Consider the following 11,015-nt stretch of genomic DNA (forward strand, 5'->3'; position numbering starts at 1 on the left):
ATTCGTATCCTGGTATAGTGGGAGAAATGTTGAGTGCTGGATTTGGATGTATTGGATTTTCGTGGATGTCATCGCCCGCTTGTACGGAATTGGAAATTATCACTATGAACTGGTTAGGGAAATTGCTAGGGCTGCCGGAAGAATTTCTTAATTGCAGTGACGGACCTGGCGGTGGCGTTATACAGGTACATTTTATTTATCTTTATTCAAATAATTTTTAACGTAACTTTTTTAAAATTTTATAATTATAACTTGTAACTTTATAATTATAAGTTATAACTTTTATAATTATAACTATAATTCGAACTCCGGACCTTTCATGCTTAACATATAAATCACATTCTGAATCAAAATGCAATGATGTTTACTCTTACAATTATGTTGGTAATTTAAATATTATTGAGAAAACAATCCTTATATTTTAATTACTAAGGGTTCTGCATGCGAAGCGACTCTAGTGGGTTTGTTGGCTGCAAAGGAGAAGACAACACGTCGTATAAAGACTTTGCATCCAGACTTGGACGAAGGAATCATAAAGGCCAAACTGGTGGCTTATACGTCAGGTAAGTTTTTAGTATTACGTAAATAAGGTAATGGTTTTAAGGTAATATTTGACTGTTGGTAAAATAATGTTTATCTACCCTCAATCGGTAGACCAATCGAATTCATCGGTGGAAAAGGCTGGGTTACTTGGGTCAATGCCTATGAGATTATTACCAACCGACGATAAGTGTCGTTTACGAGGATCTACGCTTTTGGAAGCTATTAAGAAGGACGAGGAAGCTGGACTCATACCTTGCTACGTGGTCGCTACTTTAGGTACTACTGGCACCTGCGCTTTTGACGTGCTCGATGAACTTGGACCAATCTGCAATGAGAATAATCTGTGGCTGCACGTGGATGCTGCTTACGCAGGTGACTTATTGCATTTGGTACAGTATTTACTGTTGACACCTTGACGGGCAGACATTTCATTAATTGATTCTAATCTACTGCCAATCCAAAATTATGCATACGCGACAGCGGCCGTTAACTGTTAAAGGCTTCAATAAGATTTTGTAGGATACCGACCGACGATAACTTATCGGCAGACGTACTTGTCGACCGTCGATCACTTATTGGAATACGATGTGAAATTGATGGAATTTTTATAAATTTTTCAATTGCAGGATCTGCCTTTGTTTGCCCCGAATATCGCCATCTTATGTCTGGTGTTAATTATGTCGATTCTTTTAATTTCAATCCGCATAAGTGGCTACTTGTCAATTTTGACTGTTCTGCCATGTGGTAAGTTTCGAAAGAACGATAGTGAAGTAAATAAAAGAAAATTATAACCGTCCAAGTGATTATCAGATTAATAACAATGATTTTTAACTATAGGGTGAAGAATGCAGGGTATTTGATCGATGCATTTTATGTAGACAGAATATACTTGGCACACGATAAGCAGGGACAAGCTCTCGATTACAGAGTAAGTATCTTTACACGTAACTCTCTAATTTATATCATGCATTATTTTTATAACGCAATTTTTTAAAATCAGCACTGGCAAATCCCATTAAGTCGTCGATTCCGCGCTTTAAAATTATGGTTTGTCTTACGACTCTACGGCATCGAAGGATTGCAGAACCACATTCGCAGATCGATTCGATTGGCGCTTCGGTTCGAAGATTTCGTAAAATCGGATGACAGATTTGAAATAGTAACAGAATTTTCAATGGGTCTCGTGTGCTTCAGAATGAAAGTAAGGAAGGAAATAGAATATATTTTTACAATGTAATCGTCGGTCGATAACAAAAATAAATGTAAAATTTTGTTTCTCCTCAGGGCGATAACAGTCTCACCAGAGAACTATTGGGTCGTTTAATGAAGAGGAAACGTATATACATAATAGCAGCGAATTACAAGGACCAGCTAATAATGCGATTCGTAGTTGGCAGCAGATTGTGCGAAGAAAAGGACATAGAATTTGCCTGGAATGAAATAAGTAGTCAAGCAACCGAAATATTGGCTTGAAAAAGTCAAACAGCTAAGATCAATCGAATCGCCGGGCCAGCAGCTACTGAAGAAGGCGGCGAGATTGTAGCGAGACTAAAAGGAATAAAAATGGATGCGATTGAAAATTCTTCAAAAATTTCGTTACTACAATAATAGAAACCCAATTACCCACATATTCACATTTTTTTTGATAAACTCAATTCCACGTATTTTCTTCTGAGACTATAATTTCAGTATTTCGAAAATTTGGAAATTTATTTTTTAACAACGTATAAGCAAATGACGTTAGCCGCGTATTTCTGCAAACATACTAGCAAGGAACGTACGCGAGGTGACTCTCGTTTATTTTTATGAAATTTCGCAGGCAAGTAGAGCGTCTCGAGACATGATGATGCGTACGATACTAGTTAGGGAGAAGACCCGTAACGCCGGACGGTACCCAGTACCGGACACTGCTGGTATCTACGAAACTAAAAACCATATTTATATTTCTCCAGCATGATTTTAACAGGTTCAGTGGGCATAGTGATGCACAGTATGCATAGTGGGCATAGTATGCCACTAGCAGCAGTATGCGTGCACGCGCTGCCGAGAGTCATTTCACTTTTGAGCCTGTAATAATTCGCATTCCTTTCTAATTTTCAAGTATACATATAAAAATTGTCTTTATGTTAGCAAAAATACTCCAAAGAGTATTATACAAATGAAAAATATTCAAGTTTCTGTTTATTTTTTTTTATTTTTTTTTAACGAATAGCCTCAAGTGTCCGGTACAGAGGGACTTCGCCCTACCTATATCAGTGTAAATAATAGTTATAATAAAATAGATGTAGCGCAAGACCATCAGTGTCACGGTAGACTCGAAAACGGCTTGTAAAAATTTCGCCGAAAATTCCCGAATAACGGCTAGGTCCCTTCCAGTCTTTTCTCGGCTGATCGAGATAGCGTACCCACTGTGGCTGTAGTTTGATACGTTACGCACTTTGCCGAACTAGTGTACTACGTCAATTAGGATTTTGACACACATTGTGTAATTTGCATCAGATCTTGAGCTATTACTTTTCTTCTTCCTTTTACTTGCTTTGATTAACTTATCAAACCGCAGTCCTACCCGAGTACCAGTCGCACGCGAGCTTCCACTGTAGAGATTGTGACGTGATCTCAGCCGGATGACCTGTGACCTCTGGCCTAAATTGCAGGAAAGATAAGAAAATGTCATAATTGCGCGAGGGCGAAATGACGTAGAGAAAGTGAACACGAAGTTTGGAGATATCGGTGAGATGATTTGCCGGCTCGCGACTGAGGATGAATGGATCCCTAATTGGTCCTTGCACTAATGCGGAGATTGCGGAGAGGGATAGAATACCCGATCGACGGATCGGGAGATATCGCCAAGAAGATGGCCAAGGGCAGACCCAGATGGATATGAACCGCAGTGGTAGCTAACTGGTAAATACCATTAAGGGTGGATTGCGAACCCGCCCTAACCCCTATGAAAGGATCATCGGATCCACAGATGCACTTGGTGGCGCATCCCCAGATCGGGAGAGAGACCTAGAGTCAGACCAAAGAAGAGTTAAAGATTCAAAGCGGCTGATTTACAGGCCCTAATATTACAGGGCCTACTGAATTAGCTCGGTAAGTTTCCGGCCCAATTTACAGATATTGCTCCAATTGGAAACGTTCCTTACCGACGTCTACCGAGTGTACGCATGAAATACACCCATGTAAACAACTTTTCATGATGTAAACGCTGCCGCGCCTACATATGATGCAATGAGTAATTGTTTGAAATAAATTTTAATAATTAGTCTAGGTCAATAGAAAAGATAAATTTTGACTATAAATAGAGTAGTTTTGATCTTGAACAACTTCGTTTATCTATTTTAAAACTAACTTCCTCGATAATGCTTGCTTTGTTACATCACATCACAACTGTACGCCATATGATAATATTATAGATCTATCGCGAATAAACAAAAACCCACTACAAAAACAGATTATACTTGAACCAACGACAATGATGTACAGGTCATGGTTCACGATAAATTGTACAAATAATAGAAAGTTTGAAATAGTATAACACAATCTAACACTCGCCAGCGATGATGCTGAATTATACACATACAGAAAAAAGAATTTGATAAGAACGATCTGTTCGCTTAACTGTTCGCTTAAGAAAAAAGGTTTCGTGTTCATGACCGATAACGAAATATCAAAAGACCAATCAGCGGGGTCAGGGTTATATCAGACAGCGTTCCTTAGAAGCGTCTATTTCTTGTATGGGTCCCAGCTTTTAGGAAAATGAGATGACCTTTCAAGACGATATATATATGTATATATATAAAATGATATGTAGGCAATAACTTCAAGACTGACTCTCATTCTCGGCCGATCTACCTGCTAGCATAGTTGTTCAGTTTTTATTAACTTTTCCATAATATACCATATAGAGTAGTTACTCAGATTCATTCTGTTTAGTATTTCCCTTTATAATAAATTGCGTTCATTCTGTTAATTTACTTCGGCTTCGCATTTCTCTATTTCAAATATCCAATCGCTTTTCTATCATCATCACCAGACGTCGAGGTAAGCAATTTATAATATTGGTATTATATTTGGTGAAGGAACTCTTAAATTTTATTAAATCGTAGTAGATATTAGAATTTTAGTTGGTGTCGGTTTTCATTTGTTTTTTATAATATATAGAATTAATTTTATCCCACATCCAATCTTATTCATTCTTCCCACGGTAATTAGAGGTATAGCCCAATCCCAAGTAAAGTGCGCAAGCATTGACAGTAGTATAGCTGTGCTGGTTCTGGATATAGATTCCGGCACCAACATTTAGCGACATTCGAGGGCCTTCGAAGGTGGGTGTAAGTGCTAAGTTGGCAACGTGTGCGTCCACAATTTCTGGAAGTTGCGTCATCAAGACCCTCCCCATTCCAAGAATTTTCGCTCGATTCCGGGAATTTTACGCTCGATGCTAGGAATCGCACACGGTCGAGAACCTTCTAGAAGCTTCTAGAACCTTTTGGAAACTTGAACGATTCGTAAAGAATCGCGAAGAATCGCTGACAGAGACGGCGGTCCTCTCGTGCGACGTTTTGAAGCAACTCCAAAGAGACGTTAATGATCTTGTAAAACGTTTGAAGATCCACTAAGAGAAATGGACTTCTTGAAAATTAACATCGTAACCGAGCCAGCTTGTTCCCTAGGATACGTTTTAACGAATCCATACCTAATAGGCAGACTACGACTATTGCACCGAGTCCAGTCACGAGTGACAATAAGTCCTCAGATCTTTCGTGCGTGAGACTTAGGCGAATTCACGGGCTATGCACTAGAGGTAACATTTTGAGGTTGCACTTTCGGTTGAGTCTACTGACTCGTTTGTTCTAAATGCTATGGTTATTTTAAAAAATGGATAATGTTTTACTTAACACTCATGTTGAAATTCATGTGAAGAAATTTTCTTCTATATAGATATACGACAGATGTACAAATGACTTTCTATAAAAAGTACACCAATTTAGACAAATGCAGACTCGAATATTGACTTTGAGATTGCGATGAAACTCTATACCCACGTTAGGTAGATTAGCAAGTAGACTGCAAATCTCTATAGACTGGGGGGTCAGTGACAATCGTGAAAATTTGTTTACGTTCGAATTTGGTAAGAAAAAGTAATTTTTAGTTTTCGTGAAAGATATTTTGTATTTTTTTTTTTAGAAATCAAATTGTGATGGAAGTGTAAGGCTGCTCATGTACTAGAATGAAAATTGGATAAATGCTAATATCATTATAATTTTACAATTGTTACATGCTCGTAATCAGCGACTCCAAAAACCATACTTATCAAATTTCGATATAGTGAGCGAAACTGATTGTGAGCATAATACGTCATTGATGCGTTCTTCGCCTACGGACGAAAAACATTTATCATTGCAGTGGGGTCGCTAGATTACAAAGGTGACCTTGGACTGTATATCTTCTGAAATGGACGCGCGACAGTTTGAGGAATTTGGAAAAGCAGCCATCGATTTTATTTCCAATTACACGGAAAATCTGCGGGAGCGCGACGTCCTGCCGAGTGTCGAACCAGGATATTTGAGTAAGCTCATGCCTAATGAAGCACCGAGACAGGCAGAATCCTGGCAGGATGTGCTGAAGGACGTCGAACGTCTTATACTTCCCGGAGTGAGTGGGTCAAGCGGACTGTACAAAACTTAATGGAGGTTTTATTTGAAATTTATCCCGTAATGGAAATATAAAACCTTTTCAGATGACGCACTGGAACTCGCCGCAATTCCATGCTTACTATCCTGCTGGGAATTCGTATCCTGGTATAGTGGGAGAAATGTTGAGTGCTGGATTTGGATGCATTGGATTTTCGTGGATGTCATCGCCCGCTTGTACGGAATTGGAAATTATCACTATGAACTGGTTAGGGAAAATGCTAGGGCTGCCGAAAGAATTTCTTAATTGCAGTGACGGACCTGGCGGTGGCGTTATACAGGTACATTTTATTTATCTTTATTCAAAGAATGTTTTTCAAATTTTACAATAATAATTATTTGTTTGAATCGTTCGGAATTTTAAACTCGGATCTTTTATTCTCAAAATATAAATCATATTCTGAATCAGCATGCAATCATGTTCACTCTTAGAGTTATGTTGGTAATTTTAATATTATTGCGGAAACAATCCTTATATTTTAATTACTAAGGGTTCTGCAAGCGAAGCGACTCTAGTGGGTTTGTTGGCTGCAAAGGAAAAGACAACACGTCGTATAAAGAGTTTGCATCCAGATTTGGACGAAGGAATCATAAAGGCCAAACTGGTGGCTTATACATCAGGTAAGTTCTTAGCATTACGTAGGTGAGGTAACATTTTTAATATAATATTTGGCTGTTGCTAAATTAATGTTTATATATACACGTATATTTTTCATTAAAAATTACCGTGAAACTCACGGTAACCACGGGACATATGTTTCAAAACAATTCACGAAATCGTACTAAAAGGTAAGCACGATACGTCGGTTCTTACAGAAGTGTACGGTAAAATATTTGAGACTTGAAAATATGTAGTTTAAAAGTAGGTATAGCTTTTACCTTGTCGAATTTAAAAGTCATCTAAAACAGTCGAATTATCTCGTGCGCTACTTTCAATTTTACCGTGGAGTGCACTAATTTTCATACCTTTGAAGTCAATGGCAAAAAACATTGACATTGTAAAACGCAGTAAAAATTGCAAGTAACAATATTTACCTTGTGCACTGTACAATTTATTTGTAGCCACTCAAAATATCGTATGTTATAAGCAGTAAGTAATGAAATAGTCACGATGTCCCACGCTCACTGGTTTCTATGGCAAATTTTATCGTGAATTTCATGAGAAAAATTAACGAAAAATTCTTTCCGTGTACCTTTAATCGATAGACCAAGCGAATTCTTCGGTGGAAAGGGCTGGTTTACTTGGGTCCGTACCCATGAGATTATTACCAACCGACGATAAGTGTCGTTTACGAGGATATACGCTTTTGGAAGCTATGAAGAAGGACGAGGAAGCTGGACTTATACCCTGCTACGTGGTCGCTAATTTAGGTACTACTGGCACCTGCGCTTTTGACGTGTTGGATGAACTCGGACCAATCTGCAATGAGAATAATCTGTGGCTGCACGTGGATGCTGCTTACGCAGGTGACTTATTGCATTTGGTACAGTATTTACTATTGACACCTTGACGAGCAGACATTCATTAGGATACCGACCGACGATAACTTATCGGCAGACGTACTTGCCGACCGTCGATCACTTATTAGAATACGATGTGAAACTGATGGAAATTTTATAAATTTTTCAATTGCAGGATCTGCCTTTGTTTGCCCCGAATATCGTTATCTTATGTCTGGTATTAATTATGTCGATTCTTTTAACTTCAATCCGCATAAGTGGCTACTTGTCAATTTTGACTGTTCCGCCATGTGGTGAGTTTCGAAAGAACGATAGTGAAGTAAATAAAAGAAAATTATAACCGTCCAAGTGATTATCAAATTAATAACAATGATTTTAACTATAGGGTGAAGAATGCAGGGTATTTGATCGATGCATTTAATGTAGACAGGATATACTTGGCACACGATAAGCAGGGACAAGCTCTCGATTACAGAGTAAGTACCTTTACACGTAACTCTCTAATTTATATCATGCATTATTTTTATGACGCAATTTTTTTAAATCAGCACTGGCAAATTCCATTGGGACGTCGATTCCGCGCTTTAAAATTATGGTTTGTCTTACGACTCTACGGTATCGAAGGATTGCAGAACCACATTCGCAGAATGGTTAAATTGGCGCATCAGTTTGAAAATTTCGTAAATTCGGATGACAGATTTGAAATAGTAACAGAAGTTTCACTGGGTCTCGTGTGCTTCAGAATGAAAGTAAGGAAGGAAATAGAATATATTTTTACAATGTAATCGTCGGTCGATAAGATAGATAAATGTAAAATTTTGTTATTCCTCAGGGCGATAACAGTCTCACCAGAGAACTATTGGATCGTTTAATGAAGAGGAAACGTATTTACACAATAGCAGCGAATTACAAGGACCAGCTGATAGTGAGATTCGTAGTTTGCAGCAGAATGTGCGAAGAGAAGGACATAGAGTTTGCCTGGAATGAAATAAGCAGTCAAGCAACGGAAATATTAATAGTTTCCAGAAATCAAACAGCTAGGATGTTTGAGAACGGAGAATTACCTTACGAAAATTTGAATGGAAAGATGGAGGAGCGACAACGATGAGAACAGGACAAAAAATCTATGCAATATATGTTTTAAAAAAAAATTACAAAATTTTATTAAAAATAAAAATACTTGACCGTACGCAATGTTGTAGCATATTAACCCTCTTGTCAATAACCAAATTTCCCACTTTCGTTCAATAACCGGGGTACTCGGGTACCCACAATGCAAACCTGATGCTTCTGGTTAGCCTATGACCATTTACCTGCTTCCTTCCACCTTGTACTCGGTAGGTTTGACAAATTTTGTCCCGAAAGAACAGGGATTGTTTATTGTTGAAATATTTTTAAGACATTTTTAAGAAAGTGCCAACTTGACTGCTAGAGTTTATATTTTTTTAAATTTGTCCTGTTGCTGCCTGATGTCGTCCCATTCTGTCTCGGACTTCCAATACGAGCGGACGTCACCAAGCAACACAGCAAGTCACACCTAAGGTAACAAGCAAAATTCTTAAAAATTAGAGTCATTGATTTTCATGTATATTTTTCTTCATTACTAAATGCAGGGTGCCATACAAAGATAGAAAGGGCTTTTGTTTAAACCACTATATGGAATTATTGACGGAGATATTTGCCAATCGATGTGATCGCATACGTCCCTGATAATTTGGACATCAACCAGTAAAAAGGAATATCGCAAACAATTCCTCCATAATTTTATCAACGATTACGAAGTACATCATGTTTTCGAAACAACGAGCAGCTAAGCGATATTATTTATTTTAGTTTGGTTTCTGTAATTTGTAATGTAAGTGTGGGTCATGAGTGTTATGGAATGGGTCATGAATGTTATATCTTAAAATCGCCTTATTTAATCAAATATGTTCTTATTGAATTCATTTGTCATTGTGTGTTCATTTATAGTTCTTGAATTGTGTTAATTTGGGCATAAATTAATTCAGCTAATAACTTTCTTATTTTTTGTATTTAAAGACAATAATTCTTTGGATGTTTTTCTCTCAATTATTAAATATAAATACATAAGGAATTATTATAGTGCATACGCTTTACGCATCTTCTTCTCCCCTTAGAGTGGGGGTGAGCGCTGGAGGCAGCGCCCGGACTCCGAGCGCCCATTCTTCCTCGAGCCGGTCTCCTATACTGGTCTCTTGGAATCATTACTCTTACTCATTTTCAACATTCTTCTCTTTCTATATTTATTTCTTCTTTACATTCATATTTCTTTATCTGTCATTCTTTACTTTCTGATTTATCTCTTTCTTTATTTCTTCTCTACTTTTATACTCCTTACTTTTCTACTTCTTAACTTCTTTATTTCTATCTTCCCTTCTGTCTTCTCGTTTCATTCTATTCCCTCTCACTTTCCATTGTGCTTGTGTTACTTGTCCTATTCTTTTGGTCGGGTCGAGCATATTAATTCAAGTAGTCATATAAGAGTAGTCACCCTGTTAGTGCAGCTAGACTTAAGACCATGGTGTCGGGGGTTGCCCTTTCTTCGCCCCTTATTCCCTCAGTCCTTACCATCTCTGTTTTTCACTCTTTCTTTTGAACAATCTTCCTCTTTTCCCCTTCAACAACATCTTCCCTGTCTGCTGCCACCAAACCTTTGTATTCTATTTTCAAATCTCCTATTCCTTCCTATGTCTCCACCACTCTCCTCCTAGTATATCTTTAGAAACTAAGTTTATAAAATGTCTTTTGGAAAAAGAAAAGTTTAAAGTGGTAGCACATGTAACATACCACGCGTATATTATATTGCACTGTTATATGTAGTATATCTTTAATGGTACTGTTATTGTTAATCTTTCGCAAGCCATATACTGTATACGTATACTGTATCATTATTCCATTTGTTGAATAAATTATTTTATAACACTTATACACGTTGATATTCTTTTGCCCTATGCGAATATCCCAAAGTAAGAATGAGTTCTGTCTCTCTCTTACGCTCCTCCGTCCTAACAGCATCCTTCTCCTTCTCCTCCAACCTTATGCTTCTACACCTCTTCTCGGCTATGCTGCATTTTCTTTGCCATTACTTTCATTTCATCTGCAAGTTGCAAAAAGTAAAGGGATTTTTTGAAAGTGCCCTATCGCAGTTTTATCTGTACCAGCGTGATACAGCTGAATTTCGAATTACTTTCGGAATTATTTTATTGGAGAAAGTTCACTCGTTCTCTCAGAGATGGCGCCACATATCATGCCCAGGAGGTGCTGCCCTCTTATCGGCGAAAATTCGAACTAATG

General features: G+C 37.8%; 2 protein-coding genes and 1 long non-coding RNA gene across 6 annotated transcripts in view; all 3 read left to right on the top strand.

Annotated features, from left to right (window-relative positions):
* The first annotated feature begins 7 nt into the window (after nt 1-7).
* LOC107271213 (aromatic-L-amino-acid decarboxylase) lies at nt 8-2,123 on the top strand. Its single transcript, XM_015746928.2, has 7 exons — nt 8-185; nt 434-563; nt 655-915; nt 1,170-1,287; nt 1,381-1,471; nt 1,544-1,744; nt 1,828-2,123. Exons 1-7 carry the CDS (start codon nt 27-29, stop codon nt 2,014-2,016), a joined length of 1,149 nt encoding a protein of 382 aa, XP_015602414.1. The 5' UTR covers nt 8-26; the 3' UTR covers nt 2,017-2,123.
* Nucleotides 2,124-4,351: 2,228 nt separating this feature from the next.
* The window catches only part of LOC107271210 (aromatic-L-amino-acid decarboxylase), a 9,457-nt gene continuing 2,793 nt past the window's right edge, over nt 4,352-11,015 (top strand). The window contains exons 1-10 of one of the 4 annotated variants that reach the window (XM_015746923.2): nt 4,356-4,587; nt 5,734-6,201; nt 6,287-6,520; nt 6,731-6,860; nt 7,446-7,706; nt 7,876-7,993; nt 8,086-8,176; nt 8,249-8,449; nt 8,533-8,811; nt 8,936-9,120. In XM_015746923.2, the coding sequence (XP_015602409.1) occupies nt 6,001-6,201; nt 6,287-6,520; nt 6,731-6,860; nt 7,446-7,706; nt 7,876-7,993; nt 8,086-8,176; nt 8,249-8,449; nt 8,533-8,808 (1,512 nt within the window). In that variant the 5' untranslated portion in view covers nt 4,356-4,587; nt 5,734-6,000 and the 3' untranslated portion in view covers nt 8,809-8,811; nt 8,936-9,120. Of the gene's footprint in view, nt 4,588-5,733; nt 6,202-6,286; nt 6,521-6,730; nt 6,861-7,445; nt 7,707-7,875; nt 7,994-8,085; nt 8,177-8,248; nt 8,450-8,532; nt 8,812-8,935; nt 9,121-11,015 lie in introns of those variants that run through there. The other 3 variants (XM_025088443.1, XM_025088444.1, XM_025088445.1) reach the window with 3 other exon arrangements.
* Nucleotides 9,126-9,798, top strand: LOC107271212. The gene is made up of 2 exons (XR_001538570.2): nt 9,126-9,242; nt 9,314-9,798. It is a non-coding gene; the product is annotated as an uncharacterized LOC107271212 (long non-coding RNA).

The sequence above is a fragment of the Cephus cinctus genome, unplaced genomic scaffold (genome assembly GCF_000341935.2).
Source record: "Cephus cinctus unplaced genomic scaffold, Ccin1 Ccin1_scaffold0928, whole genome shotgun sequence".
In the NCBI taxonomy this organism is placed as follows: domain Eukaryota; kingdom Metazoa; phylum Arthropoda; class Insecta; order Hymenoptera; family Cephidae; genus Cephus; species Cephus cinctus.

Bases quoted from the DNA above. Each gene is read 5' to 3' on its own strand.
- LOC107271213 (XM_015746928.2), top strand. From the start codon at position 27: ATGTTGAGTGCTGGATTTGGATGTATTGGATTTTCGTGGATGTCATCG. The intron at 564-654 runs GTAAGTTTTTAG...CTCAATCGGTAG, and splicing joins ACTGGTGGCTTATACGTCAG to ACCAATCGAATTCATCGGTG. The intron at 1,288-1,380 runs GTAAGTTTCGAA...TTTTAACTATAG, and splicing joins TTTGACTGTTCTGCCATGTG to GGTGAAGAATGCAGGGTATT.